The sequence below is a fragment of the Plectropomus leopardus genome, chromosome 2 (genome assembly GCF_008729295.1).
Source record: "Plectropomus leopardus isolate mb chromosome 2, YSFRI_Pleo_2.0, whole genome shotgun sequence".
NCBI classification, from domain to species: domain Eukaryota; kingdom Metazoa; phylum Chordata; class Actinopteri; order Perciformes; family Serranidae; genus Plectropomus; species Plectropomus leopardus.
The window spans coordinates 41,014,720-41,030,167 of record NC_056464.1 but is presented as its reverse complement, the minus strand read 5'-3'; the positions used below and the strand labels follow the sequence as shown (position 1 = coordinate 41,030,167).

Here is a 15,448-nt window from a genome sequence, read left to right as displayed (position 1 = left end):
CCAAACGAAGCGGTGGAGTTCAAGTAGAGCTTACTGTACGCATTGCATCGGTTATTTTTCATTTTTTTATTGACACGGGTTTCTATTTTATTTCTAGTTTCTATTTTTACAATTTGAGAGTGCAGTTTACTTGATTCACGCGGTTGTTGTTGCTCTCAGTGAGCGACTGAATGCGTCCGTGGTGTTTTCGTCTGCTTCTATAAAATCCCAGGCAGCCTTAAACATGAACAGTAAGAGATTATCGTGGTCTTTTCTGATTTCATTTTGCTGATTCATATCAGCCAAAAGTCACTGCTGTCGTTCTCTTCACCAGCTTCTGAACGTCCCGTCGAGGGGAATTCATCGTGAATAATATCCAGCGTTAAAAACCACTTTAGAGAAAAGCCACAAATTCCTCCTCGTTCCCAATCAGAGTCTGTGTTTGACTCATTCTCACTGGAGAGATTACTCATCGGATAAAAACCCGGCAAAACATAATGAAGGAAAACACAGTCTGCTCCAAAATTTAATTTAAAAACATCACTTTGACTCAGTTCATTATGAATATTTCAGAGGAATAGACAGGAAATGTTGTTTGCTATTGGCAGGTTTTAACTTCCTGATTTTGAAAACACAAACTCATTCGTGAATTTTGCCTTCACACTGAAAATAACACACAGCTCCTGATTATCGGCTGTAATTAACAAACACTGCAGTCTGGAGCGCTGATGGTTCAGATGGAATATCTGTGTATCGATTTTCCTCTCTGTAATGAGTTTTCAGGATCGTAATGATCGCAATAAAAGCACGCCTACTTGAAAAGCTCTGGCAGACGTTATTGCGTAATTAACGCATTGATTTGCTATTTCATTTCTGATAATGACAGTTCGGTCTGAGCTGCTGTGCAGCAGATAAAAGTAAACCGCTGACAGTTTGTTCTGCGCGCAGGAAGCAGGTGAACATTTAGCATGTTACAGCGCCTGTGCTCTTTAAGGTGATATAACAGAACCTGATACACTGGCTTTGGACCTGAAATGGACTATTTCAGTTAATATAATTCAGATATTGAGAGGTTTGCAGAGATTTAAGTAAACACTTTAAAAAGAAACAATAAAATTTAGTGTCCCATATTCATACCTGTGAGGATCGGGACCAAATCCAACGAGCTCTCCTCAACTAACAGCAGTTTATCATCTTCCCTGCTGGTGGTTTGACTTTGTTAAGTGCTGCCTTTGATTTCTCTCTTTTGTATTTTGTAAGATTGACAATGAAACAGAATTTGGGTCATTTTCTGTTCTCCTTATTTTACACTGTTACCAGCTGCATTCTCAGCTGAAATCACCCATCTGTAAATCATGCTGCTGCTTCCTGCTTCATTTGGCATTTCCGGGACCACATTTTGAAACACACACACACAAAACACACACACAAACACACACACACACACACACACACACACACACACACACACACACACACACACACACACACACACACACGCACACAAATTCTGATTTACAAAGTGAAAACGACACCAGCCCCACCAGTCTCAGCTGATAAATGCAACTTGAGCTCAAAGAAGTTTCACTTGCTTGCTGCTCGCTCCTCTCTGACCTAAATATTCACTCTTTTTGATTTACTGAATTATATCTTAACTCCTCCACCACATTAAACCGAAACTTCTGAACACAAACAAGCAGTCGTCAGTCTACATGCCGAGCAGTAATTTAGCACTTTGGAATGAAACAGCGCTGTGTGACACAATATTTAGTAGTTAATATTTAAAAACGAAACTCCACCCATCATGTGACTCACACGAGTCAAAGCAGGAAACTGTCTCTAACTCTCACTGAAGAGACACGCAGACTGAACACAGGCGATCAGACTCACCTTCAGACCAAACTAACACCCTCCTCTGAGTGAGTTCAGCTACAGGAGAGAAAAGTGGAAACTCGGACACTGCTGCTTCGACCTGCTGACTCTCCACGTCTGTCTGCTGTGTTTTCAGCTTCACTCAGAGACTAAATGGCTTCCAGATCAGAGGAGGATCTCTGCTGTCCGGTCTGTCAGGACGTCTTCAGAGATCCTGTTCTTCTGTCATGTAGCCACAGCTTCTGTAAAGACTGTCTGAAGAGCTGGTGGACACAGAAACCAGCACAGGAGTGTCCAGTTTGTAAGAGAAGATCTTCAAAGGAGGAACCACCATTTAACTTTGCGTTAAAGAGCCGATGTGAGTCCCTCTCACAGGAGAAAGCTGCGAGAGCTTCAGAGGCTCTCTGCAGTCTGCACTCTGAGAAACTCAAACTCTTCTGTCTGGACCATCAGCAGCCGGTGTGTCTCGTCTGCAGAGATTCAGAAAAACACAGCGACCACAGATTCAGACCCGTCGATGAAGCTGCACGACAGCACAAGAAGAAACTTCAGGAGACTCTGGAGCCCTTAAAGGAGAAGTTAAAGGTTTTTGAAGAAGTCAAAGTGAAGTCTGAACAAACAGCAGCTCACATTCATGTCCAGGCCCGACGCACAGAGACGCAGATTAAGGAGCAGTTTAAGAAGCTTCACCAGTTTCTGGAGGAGGAAGAGGAGGCCAGGATGGCTGCACTGAGGGAGGAAGAGGAGCAGAAGAGTCAGAGGATGAAGGAGGAGCTGGAGGCTCTGAGCAGAGAGATAGCAGCTCTTTCAGACACGGTCAGAGACGCAGAGGACGAGCTGAGAGCCGAAGACGTCTCCTTCCTGCAGAGATACCAGGCTGCGGTGGACAGAGTCCAGCAGCGCCCCCTGCTGGAGGATCCACAGCTGCTCTCAGGAGCTCTGATAGACGAGGCCAAACACCTGGGCAACCTCACCTTCAACATCTGGAACAAGATGAAGGACATGGTCTCCTACAGTCCTCTGATTCTGGACCCAAACACTGCTAACCCACATCTCGTCCTGTCTGAAGACCTGACCAGCATGAGACGAGGTGAGGAGAAAAAGCAGCTTCCTGATAATCCAGAGCGGTTTGATTATTATTGCTCCGTCCTCGGCTCAGAGGGCTTTGACTCAGGGACTCACAGCTGGGACGTCGAGGTCGGAGACAGTACAGGCTGGTCACTGGGCGTGTTAGCAGAGTCTGTCCACAGGAAGGGACTTATTGGGTCTGGAATTTGGAGAATGTGTTTCTCTGACGGAAAATACTCAGCGTGGTCGGGACCAGCATCAATGACAAATCTGAGAGTGGAGAAAAAGATCCAGAGGATCCGAGTGAATCTGGACTGGAACAAAGGAAAACTGTCGTTCTCTGATCCGGATACTAACACACATATACACACCTTCACACACACTTTCACTGAGAGGATGTTTCCGTACATTAGCTCTGGAGATAAACTGAAGATATTACCACTGAAGCTCTGTGTGACGGCCAAACAGAGCAGTTAGAGAAAGTTAAGCCACGGCGAGCAGCAACCACTTCATGAAAACTGATACGATCCAAATAAAGGAAAACAATATATCAATAACTGCATGTTTGATCGGCCAATCACTGTTCAGAACAAACCAATGTTATTCTATGTTATTGTCCAGATTATAAGTTTTCCAGACATTAAAACAAATGTTTAATTATATGAAATGAAATGTTTACAATATGTAAAATATGTTTCATATGATCCAAAATACACGAACAGTTTAAATCTAAATGATTGTGTCTGTAAAAGTTTTTTCATCAGTTGAACTCTGCCTTTAGTCATTAAGTCAGAGAAGAAGTCAATCAGTTTTAAGGTGGATGTGTCAGTTTTAAGGTGGATGTCTCAGTTTTAAGGTGGATGTCTCAGTTTTAAGGTGGATGTCTCAGTTTGGGTTCAGATGTTATGTAGTATCTGTGATTTCAGAACTGAATATTTCTCTGCTGTTTCCCCATCAAACAAGAAAAGGTTGAGACAAATATAAATATAAGATAATGAATCAAATAAGATCAACACTGGAAACTTTGAATAAAAACAAAAAACAGATTTGTGACTAATAAACGAGTTTCATCACTTTTGATGATATGAATAACATCAGTTCTGCATGTTATAAACCAAAGCGTTGGACACATTAAAATGTGACCTTGATGAAGTCCTACATTAAGAGTCAGAGGATCAACAAAGAGAATGTCTGTCCAAACTTTTGTGCCAATCCTGTAGATTTTAAGATGTTTCACATAAAAAGTCAAAATGACATTCTGCTGGTGATGCAAAATGTCATTGGGAACACAAAAATGTCAAATGGCACAAAAAAATCTCACAATGGCACCAAAAGTCATTACTAAAGTCAGGAGGATTGACCCTCTGGGGACCATCAATGTCCCAAGGGTTAACCCTCGGGGACTGTTTGGCACATTTAACCTGCTTTTCCTCCCTCCTGTTGTGATAACTGTGTGTGTGTTGATGCATGTGTCCTAAATGTAGTCCAGATTGTGTATTTGAGTGTAATCAGTGAATTTGCAGCTCAGCTCCTACAATAAGTCTAAAATACACTGTGGAAACTAAATAGTTACATTCAGACTGTTCAGGTCCGAAAAAATGCTCCATTGAAACCCATTCAAACTGACATTTTTGATCCCACAGCCATCAGAGCAGAAAAACAGGACTTGTATTATTTCTGGGTGTCATTCTGGGCTTTTGACTCTGAATTTGTCATTTTGACTATTTTCCACCTGATGAGGTCATTTTGACCATATTTGGCATATGGAGGAAATACATGCTATTTCCACTAGGTGACCTGTCACAGTCAATGTAGCTGCTAATTAAATATTCATTTTGTGCAAAGAGCGACACGAGTGTGTGTGATGTTAAAGCGAGCCTTGAAGGGTTTAATCACATTAGTTGCACTTTCACATTGAACTCACATTGTCATTTCAAACATTGTTATAATAAGAATATCGATTAGTGTTTCCTCCCAGGCGGCATGAGATAACTCTCTCTGTGTGTGTGTGTGTGTGTGTGTGTGTGTGTGTGTGTGTGTGTGTGTGTGTGTGTGTGTCAGTCATGGAGATGCCCTTCACAGAAGATGACATTTATTCAGCTTCCTTTAAGCCTGACGACGTCGGAGGGATTTAAAGAGCTGACCCCAGATCAGCGTTCATATGACACCTGAGCTTTTACACAAATACCCATAATGCTCTGAACCTGCGGCGTAATCTTGTCTTCACAGTGACCCGATGGTGTCTTCACGGTGTCACTGAGGCGCTCTGAGAGACGCTCTTTACACGCAGCAGGCAGGGCAGGGGTTAATTAGCTTTTAATGCTAAACAACAACGTGTTTAAAAACCAATCAGTGATCATTTTCAGCTCTTTAACCCTTTGAAACCTGATGTCCTTGAAAAATAACGCACAGCAAGTAATATCTCACCAATTTCAAGGACTAAGTAAAAGGTGACAAGAAAATGAGCTGAACATTGAAGCATTCAGTATATATATATATAAAGGTAAAATGTCCAGAAAACTATGTTTATAATTATTCTAAGTTTTTATATTCCAAACTATGTTAAAATGTATACTTAAAACAAAGAAATTCCATCACCTTTCTGGTCTTTTTTTTATTTCTTGTTTTTTACAATAATTTCTGTTTTTTTGGGCCGTGTCTTGTTAAGTTGCTCATCTGTGTTTTTAATGCACAGGTTTCAAAGGGTTAACACAAAGCTCTGTACTGTTTTTAACTTTGACTTTTCAATTTTACATTTTTCTGGAATTTGAAAAATGTCCATGATTTTAGCACCTTATTAGGATTTAAGGATGTTTCTAGGACTTTAGTTTTAAAAAAACTTTGGGGATTTTGGGACGTTTCTATGATTTGAGGATGTTTTTTTTGGATTGTAGGATATTTTTAGGACATTTCTTGGATTGTATAGAGGTTTCTGGGATTATGGACATTTCTATGATTCGTGATATGGTCACTGCTGACCAATAGAAAGACCAGCTCATCACCATGTTCAGGCCCCGCCTCTCATGAAGCCACACATTTCATTCACGCGTCCTCATTGGCTAAAGCTGATTTAATGGTGAACACACTCTGCCTATAAACACACAAAGAAGACAAAGCATCCTAATCGTTCTCAGACCTGAATGTAAAGTCTTTGCTCTAAAGAATTTTTGGCGTCGAGGAAAAAAAACGGTTCCGTTTCAAAACGCTTGCGAGAAACAGTGAGCCACCGCAGAGCTGCGGTGTCACGAGATCTGCAAGTCAAGAGGTGTCACAGCTGCCAGAACTGAACGTTTGGTCATGCTGCTTTGTGTAAAAGAGAGGGGAACACACACACACACACACACACACACACACACACACACACACACAGTATTTTAACATATGGTATTTTGTGAGAGTTTGATCTGAGAGTAACGCTGTGAGACTTTGGGTCATTTAACATGATAAGCATCAGACTGGGCTGCAGGGGGTGGTTGACTTTTCTGTGCAGGGGGCTGATGTCTTGTTTGGTTGTTGTTGTTGTTGTTGTTGTTGTTGTTGTTGTTTACAATGGAGTTTCATTTTTTCATACAGGAATGCAAAAACACTCAAACAAGCAAAAATATACTGTACAGCGAGAGGCGCTCGGGGCACAAAAGCTGGTATATAAAATCATGCATGCAAACAGTAACATCTCACACACACACACACACACACACACACACACACACACACACACACACACACACACACACACATACACACATACGCGCGTTCTGAACAATACTCTGTAGCATGTTTGCATGTTGATGCAATCAGGTTAATGATATTAATCCCATGTTTCAGTGGATTACTCCGGCGACCATATGACCCCGAGCTCAGAGCACGATTATCATGATTTACAGTCAGATCCACTTGTCAGATTAAATTGTAATTAAAATGATCTCCATGTGAGAGCCGGATTGTGACTGCAGCACAAAAAAACGAGAACGAGTTGTCCTCGAAACATCACGTCTTCTGGGGACGTAAAACAACCGTGAAACACAACTGTAGAAACAAGGAAGCTTTATGTCAAAGTTATAATCCTGCAGATCTGTATGAAATCAAACCCTATTTTTGGTGCAAAGCCATCCAATGTATTAATTATCTCTCGTAATAACCAGCCACTGTTTGCAGTATTGGTGTTACCATAGTAACCAAAGGTGGCGCCTAATAAACCAGGACTGAAACTGAACTTTAACACTTTGTCGAAACATTGTGATTGAAGCTGCACGGATCCAAAGACTGAGCGACCGCGCTTCATACTGACGTTTTCTGAAGATTTGTTTCCTCGCCGTCAAACATCCGAAACACTTTCATACAACATGAAAACTACAACGAAAAATAAAGACATAAAGGCTTGAAAATCATACATTTTTCACTCACTCTCAATCTATCACTGAACAGTCCAACGAGCACGACAGAAATGTGCTAAAATATAACAAAATGACCAAAAAATGCACCATCAGGGTACATGAAAAGCACATTAACGAACATTTGAGTAACTCTGAGACACATTATCACATTTTTAATCACTTTTTGATCTTAAATGGTGATGAGAACATGTTTTCTGGTATCTTTTGTTGGAGTCTTTTGTTACTAAATCTCATTACAAAAACTAGACACAAATTCAAAGTGATGATGTCAACGTTAAAATGTGTTCAGTCAGAAATGTGCTGCACAGAACGTGAACGTTATCGCCGGTTCATCGGTCTAACTCAGGTTAGATAGAGATGCTGCTCTTCTTTCGTGTTCATGCCCTGATGAAGGCTCTTTGTTGGCCCAAACACGTTGGCTTCATTTTAATCTGTTCCTTTATGAACTCGCCTTTATAATAAAGCTTTTTATTTAAGGCAGAGTGTCTTGGTTTAGCTCCCCTTTTTATCTATATTTTAGCACCTTTTTAACGGTAAAAGCAAGAGTTTTTGAACAGAAATTGGGCTCCATACTGTTTCCTGTACAGTGAAAAGGGGCTGCTGACGTCAACACGAGTCATGGCGTGATGACGCTGCGCGTGGTTATGTTTAGGCAACAAAAGCATATGCTGCCATGGATGGTTGGGATTCAGGGAAGGAGGCACATGGTGAGGCGGAGAAAAAAAAACATCACATTCAGACAGGAGGCGAACACCGGACTCCTGCATGAAAGTCCAGGTTTATTAGATCCATCGATCTCCCACCGCCCACCTCTCCTGTCCGCCCTGCAGGGACGTTCCCTTCTCTTAAACGTATTATGTCGTTACCGGCAGTGTTTTGACCTGACAGCATCCAGCGGCGTATCATATTGCCGTGACAGATGGCTTCAGCATCGAGAGCTTACACTGAAATCACAAAAAAGTGGCTGTATTGGACATCTTGGACTTTGACTCAAACTGCCACTGAAGGATAAAAATAAAAAGTTTCACCAGTGCTGCGTTCATGAATCTGCAGAAACGTCCAAATTTAGAGATGGGGCACAGATTAAAAATGAAGAGACACACACACACAAGATTTTTAAAAAAGCAGACAGTTTGAAAAATGTTCACACACAAACCCCTCTCATCATCTCACATCTCATCTTTTTGTTTCTTCGTCCTCTCTCTGTTCTCCTTTTGCATCCCTCCGTTGAGATGTGAGTAGGTGCTCCTCACTCTGCCATCTTTTTAATCTTCTCTGTGGTGTTTCCAGCACGCTCCTGTCCTCCCAGCTGAAGGCTGGATTGTCCCTCTGACTGAATTATTTGTGTGTTCTATTCAGCGGCTGCCAAGAACAAGAATCTCACAAAGAAAATCTGCTCGCACAAGTTTGAATAGCGACAAAGGAGACATGAGGGGGGCAGGAGAGCTCCGGGGGGGAAACACGCCTGATCTGATATAAGTTTTCTCCGTTTTAAAGGCAGAGAAACTTCAGGTGTAACACTGCGACCCGAGATTGGAGTTTTCTTATTTTCATTTCATCAGAAGACAAAACAAATGCAAACATTGCAGAATAAGAACAACAAAAATCTGTCGAACTGAAAACAGGAAAACTTCAAATCAAAGGAAGCTCGATAATTGGAAATCGGCTGAAACTAATCAAGGCAGCGCCACAAAGTCCCAGCTTATCTTATTTTTGCAAACAGGTGTTCTGATTTAACTGTACCGACGTGTTCATATTGGAATTACAGGTGGGATTACAGAGCCGTACATAAAAACACCACAGAAGGAATCACATTTATATTTCGCCAACTTCCTGTGCCCTGTATTTCACAAACTAAAGGTTACATTTCACTCATCACTCTGTCTTTCCTCTTTATTCACTGTTGTTCTCGGTGCTCATGGAGTACAATTTCACTTTTTGGACCAGCTTATAATGCACTGTCTTGTTACTTAATCACACAATTGATTAGTGCTCAGAGGGAAGTACTGGCAGCGAGTCAGAACGAGTAAATCTGGTAGTTTTAAGTGAAGGGATACATCATCCGCAGCCCCAGAGAGCAGCGTTTCCATTAAAAACAAGTTCCAGCAGTGTTTGTGCCAGAAGGCAAACAGCATACATTGCCAGATTGGGAGTATTTGCTGTACAGTTAATAATTGGATGCCGTGTTCAGTTTTGTACAGATTCAGTCTTCCTGTCCAAGAGTGTTGAGGTAAAGTTTTGCATGGGCGACAAGGTTTATTTAAATGCAGCTTCATTAATGTAAAAACCAACACTTTGTACCTGTTGACTCTTTGTAGGTGTGTGGGGCTTCAGGTCTCTGAGATAAGTTAACTTTTTTTAACAGTTAACCTTCAACATCCTCCAGAAATATTTTTAACTTTCTTTCATAATGCTGTAAGATTTTTGCCTTTTATGCCTTTGTGCTAGTGGCACGCTGCTGATGGCAAAGCTGATCAGTCCGGACTGGAATAAAATAACGAAAAATCCTTCATTACTCCCATAGCAGGTAAATCTGCAAAATACCTCAACAACGATTTGATGGATTACCATAAAATGCCGTACATTATATAAATGTAAAGGTAAAAAAATGTAAATGTCTCATTCATTTGAATGCAGTTCAAAACGTTCTCATCCTAACTCGTCACGTATTGCCGCCTTGCATTGAACTTCCGCGTCTACACTTTACGCTCGAGGTATCCTTCTGTGTCTGCTGTTGACGTGACGTCTGTGTAGACTTCCTCTCCTGATCTCACGTTATTACCGGCAGTGGTGCGTTGAGGCTACAGATTCTGTGAACGTTTCTATCCAGCTGCCTTCTCAGCCAACGGCATTCGGTGGCGAAACAGGGGGGACGCGAAAGGTGGCTTTTGGCATCGGGATCTCACGCCAAAAGCACTGCAAAAGTGGCTGTATTTGATGTCTTCAGAATGGGGTTTCAGGAGACTTGTAGAAATGGGGAAGAAATGTATCAACTATTTTTGAGTGAGGTTGTCATGCATTTTTTTAAGAAGCATGCATTTTAATTTTGATGGTAAAGAGGGCATAGTGAATGTGAATGATACATTTCTATTGTTAAATTTGCAAGCTTTACGATGAAAGATAAACAGCTGTCGCCATGACAACCGTCCTTTTGTCACCAGCACCCTAAACAACCTGCTAATAGTTTAGGCAAAGTTTTCGCACATATTTCTTTTAATGTTTGTGTATTTGTATTTCGATAGTTTTAAGAACACCTTGAACTTGTGACATAACAGCAACTCGTGTAAAACACTGAGTCTGTGGGGGACATGGGGGACATAGACAGCAGGTGTGTCTCTCTACTAACTGGAACTGGACTTTTGTGTTTAATATCAGACCTCTGACATCATCCACGGCCATTTTTGGACAGCTTTTCGTAAACTTTTTTGGGATATTTCTATCCGACAGAGACAGCAGAAGGCTATCATGAGCGGGGAGAGATGTGCGATGACATTGTGGTTACATGATGAGTGTTTTGAACCCTGGGGACAACAGGACGTCCTGCTGGAGCGATATGGTGTTCAGCTCGTGTGATGTAACCAGACTGCGTCAGAGCTGCTGTCTGCGGAGGTAACTGTGTCGCCTCTTCAAAGTTTGGTTCTGCGTTGTGTTTTGTTATTCAGAGCTGATATGGTTTCAGCACACAGTACAGTGCAGCGTTATCATCATGATCATGAATATGCATGATTATCCATGTGTGTGCGTCAGTGAATTCTTCGCCTCTTGTTTCTCGCAGCTCCGCTCTCTGCCCAGCTGGATTCTCGTGTAAAGACATATGAAATTAATTTCAAGCCTCAATGAATTGCAATGACTTCTCCGACTAGGGATCTGTGTCTCTGTATTGCAGATTTTGGAAGCGGGGTAAGGGATATGTATCTAACGAGGTGCCTGCCGGATCACTGCCTTTACCCCTCTGGCAGGGCAGGAAGTGAGCGAGAGAAAGAAACAAGCTCCAGAGTCACTACAACAGAGGATGCAAATGTGGATGTGGCACACTGATTTCACATTCACTGCTGTCACAACCTCAGTCTGCATCGTCATCTCCATCACATCTAACCGAATACAGCAAAGCAGCCACTACAGGACAGAGCGGGGACAGCAAGGAAGGATGAAAAATTTAAGAGAAAAATAAATAAAATTTAGAGTAACTAAAGATGAAGGAATGAAAGATTCAGGCCCACATTTACTCGGATCACATCACTGTGCAAATGTGTGCTGCGGGTTTTATTGAATATGCATTAAATCTGGTGCATTAGTGATTACAGTAGTGCAGTCAGTGGAGTGCAGATCTCTGCCAGAGTTGCAGTGATATACCGTCAAACCAAGCTAGAAAAACTGAAGGGTTGTCATATGATGTACTTTTCTATCTAAGATATTAAAGAAACTGCAACTGGATGGAGACTCTCCTCCTCCTCCACTCTCTATCAGACACATAATTCCATAAAAAAAAGATTTTTTCAAGTTAAAATTATAATGTAATAAATGTTTGTTCAACCAAAAAAACTATAAAAATACCACCTCCACTGTTTTTGACAAAACCACGACAGGTCAAACACGTTCTCCTTCAGCAAACTTTTTTACAATAAAAGGGAGTTTTTTTCCAAAAAAGATGTGATTCCATTAGGCGTATTTTATATTCACAATTTCAGTTTGCACAATTTGAGGATTAATGGAAACCTACCTAGTGAAACACTCAGTTAAACAGGTTTTTCAACAATTGTAAAACCCTGCTAACCATGAGACGTCCTTGAACAAACGGTCATACACACACACACACACACACACACACACACACACGCACACACACACACACCCTCCTAACACTGTTAGACAGATCCACATCTTACAGTATGTTTGGGGCATCATGTGTCAGATCTGAGTGTGGGAAAAAAGCAGAAAAGCACTGAATCTGGAGAGGGAGGAGGAAAAAGATGGAGAGCGAGAAAATGGTGCACCTCCTGAGAGACATGTCTCCAAACCAGGGAATGAGGCACAGAGGGGGCCGAGGGACAGACAGTCATCTGAGGGAGAGATAAAGGTTGCAAAGAAGGATGGCAAAGTGATGATATACATCAGGTCCTGGACTTGTAATGGAACTGACTACTTGGCTGTGTCCCCGAGGGAGCCGGTCCTATCTGGGAGCAGGAGAGGTCAGGAGCTATGAGGAGAGTGGGTGGCAGACAGAGACACAAAGAGGAATGAAAAGCAAAAGAAAAACAATGGAGACAAAGTGAAAGAGAGACTGGATGAGGAGGAGACGGAGAAAGCAGGGTCATGTGGAAAACAACAGTTTGTCTGGATTACTTTCTGCACTCACAGCTGTCAGCCGCAGACCTTACAGACTCCCCGACAGTTTCATGTCTGATAAAACATTTGATCTTTGGACTGCAGCGAGATGAGAAAAGTGAGAGCAAAAGAGAGTGAAAGCGTTGTCATAAAACAGATGGGAAGACAGAGAGAGAGGGGGGTGATGGGAATCTCATAAATAGTTGAGATACAAAGAGCGAGAGAGCAACAGAGAGCAGAGGAGGAGTTTCTGAATCCTACAGAAAGACAAAGCAAACGAGAGTCACTGAGAACTGCTCTACAGCCATGTCTCACCGATCTTTTTCATGTCACAGGCATTAATTATAGTGTCACCGGGTGGCCAATTTGAATCATATTTCTGGGTAAGCATTTGCATTTCATTTCCAGATATTGAACCACGTTTCATGTTTGCAGCTCATTCCAACTCATGGCTGTTTGAGTCATGGCAGAAGACAAAGAATAATAACACGTAACAAACCAACACAAAACAAATAAGGTTCTGCCCCTCCGGAGCTTCAATCCTAAAATAAAAATCTGTGGGACAATTAGTCACTGGACAGACAGATTAAAATGTTAAATTCAGTGACTTTCCCTTTTAAGAAATAAACAGCATCCTAAATATAATCATCCTCTTGATCTCTAGCTGTTATATTTCCCTGTCACACGGAGCTTCAGCGGTAATATCTCCAGTTTATCCACAGAGGCAAAATATGGAAACATCCTCTCAGTGAAAGTGTGTGTGAAGGTGTGTATGTGTGTGTTAGTATGAGCATCAGAGAACGACAGCTTTCCTTTGTTCCAGTCCAGATACACTCTGATCCTCTTTAGCTGCTTCTGCAGAACCAGATCGGTGGCTGGAGCTGGCAGTGACCATGCTGAATATTTACCTTCATAGAACCGTATTCCCCACAATCCAGACTGTATGAATTTCTTCCTGTGGACAGACTCTGCTAACACGCCCAGACCCCAGCCTGCACTGTTTCCGACCTCGACATCCCAGCTGTGAGTCCCGGAGTTAAAGCCCTCAGAGCCGAGGAAAGACCAGTCAGAAAGAAGTCTCTCTGGATTATCAGGAAGCTGCTGTACCTCATCTCCTGCCCTCATGCTGGTCAGGTCTTCAGACAGGACGAGATGTGGGTTAGCAGTGTTTGGGTCCAGAATCAGAGGACTGTAGGAGACCATGTCCTTCATCTTGTTCCAGATGTTGAAGGTGAGGTTGCCCAGGTGTTTGGCCTCGTCTATCAGAGCTCCTGAGAGCAGCTGTGGATCCTCCAGCAGGGGGCGCTGCTGGACTCTGTCCACCGCAGCCTTGTATCTCTGCAGGAAGGAGACGTCTTCGGCTCTCAGCTCGTCCTCTGCGTCTCTGACCGTGTCTGAAAGAGCTGCTATCTCTCTGCTCAGAGCCTCCAGCTCCTCCTTCATCCTCTGACTCTTCTGCTCCTCTTCCTCCCTCAGTGCAGCCATCCTGGCCTCCTCTTCCTCCTCCAGAAACTGGTGAAGCTTCTTAAACTGCTCCTTAATCTGCGTCTCTGTGCGTCGGGCCTGGACATGAATGTGAGCTGCTGTTTGTTCAGACTTCACTTTGACTTCTTCAAAAACCTTTAACTTCTCCTTTAAGGGCTCCAGAGTCTCCTGAAGTTTCTTCTTGTGTTGTCGTGCAGCTTCATCGACGGGTCTGAATCTGTGGTCGCTGTGTTTTTCTGAATCTCTGCAGACGAGACACACCGGCTGCTGATGGTCCAGACAGAAGAGTTTGAGTTTCTCAGAGTGCAGACTGCAGAGAGCCTCTGAAGCTCTCGCAGCTTTCTCCTGTGAGAGGGACTCACATCGGCTCTTTAACGCAAAGTTAAATGGTGGTTCCTCCTTTGAAGATCTTCTCTTGCAGACTGGACACTCCTGAGTTTGTTTCTGTGTCCACCAGCTCTTCAGACAGTCTTTACAGAAGTTGTGGCCACATGACAGAACAACAGGATCTCTAAAGACATCATGACAGACCGGACAGCAGAGATCCTCCTCTGATCTGGAAGCCATTTAGTCTCTGAGTGAAGCTGAAAACACAGCGGACAGAAGTACAGTCGGCCCTCCCTCCTCGACTCACTTCACTGAAATTTACTTTCGCTTTGAGTCGTGTTTGTAGTCAAACTCACATTCAGTGCGTGGAGAGTCAGCAGGTCGAAGCAGCAGTGTCCGAGTTTCCACTTTTCTCTCCTGTAGCTGAACTCACTCAGAGGAGGTGTTAGTTTGGTCTGAAGGTGAGTCTGATCGCCTGTGTTCAGTCTGCGTGTCTCTTCAGTGAGAAAGAAAATAAACAGTCTCCCACTTAAGTCAGGTGAGGGGCGGAGCTTCGTCATGCATCCTCTGCTAAATGCAGGTGCTGAACCTGTAAAACAGGTCTGAGTCTCTCTTGCAGGGTACTGAGTCATTCCAAGACAGACTGATGGTTAGCAGCAGGTCTTTGCAACAGTGTGTTTATATTCAAAAGTACTTTGATCGTGGGTGGGGGAGTTAAAATATAATTTAGTGGGGTAGTATGCATCATAAGCAATGCAACTTAACTTGCATGCATGCAGTAATGAGATATCATTGCATACTGCAGCTGAGGGTTAGCCTGGAAAACTGGAAACCATGGCATATAATGGAAAAACTGGCACCATAGAATTGAATATGGAGCCAGTAACAAACTATAGCGTGGCATGGCAGCCCTGAAATATTATTGTTTAAGTGTACCGTGAAGCATTTTCAGTAGTGTGAGCTTCCATGAAATTTGTAAGAAAGGCGTACATTTGGCA

At 42.7% G+C, this 15,448-nt stretch overlaps 2 protein-coding genes across 2 annotated transcripts; one reads left to right on the top strand and one right to left on the bottom strand.

The window, feature by feature from the left end:
- The first annotated feature begins 1,993 nt into the window (after positions 1-1,993).
- Positions 1,994-3,627, top strand: LOC121961143 (nuclear factor 7, ovary-like). Its single transcript, XM_042511021.1, has one exon. The coding sequence runs from the start codon at positions 2,005-2,007 to the stop codon at positions 3,394-3,396; it is 1,392 nt and encodes a 463-aa protein (XP_042366955.1). The 5' UTR covers positions 1,994-2,004; the 3' UTR covers positions 3,397-3,627.
- A 9,671-nt stretch (positions 3,628-13,298) lies between these two features.
- On the bottom strand, positions 13,299-14,840 carry LOC121961134 (nuclear factor 7, brain-like). Its single transcript, XM_042511010.1, has one exon. The coding sequence runs from the start codon at positions 14,688-14,690 to the stop codon at positions 13,299-13,301; it is 1,392 nt and encodes a 463-aa protein (XP_042366944.1). The 5' UTR covers positions 14,691-14,840.
- Between the last annotated feature and the right edge of the window lie 608 nt (positions 14,841-15,448).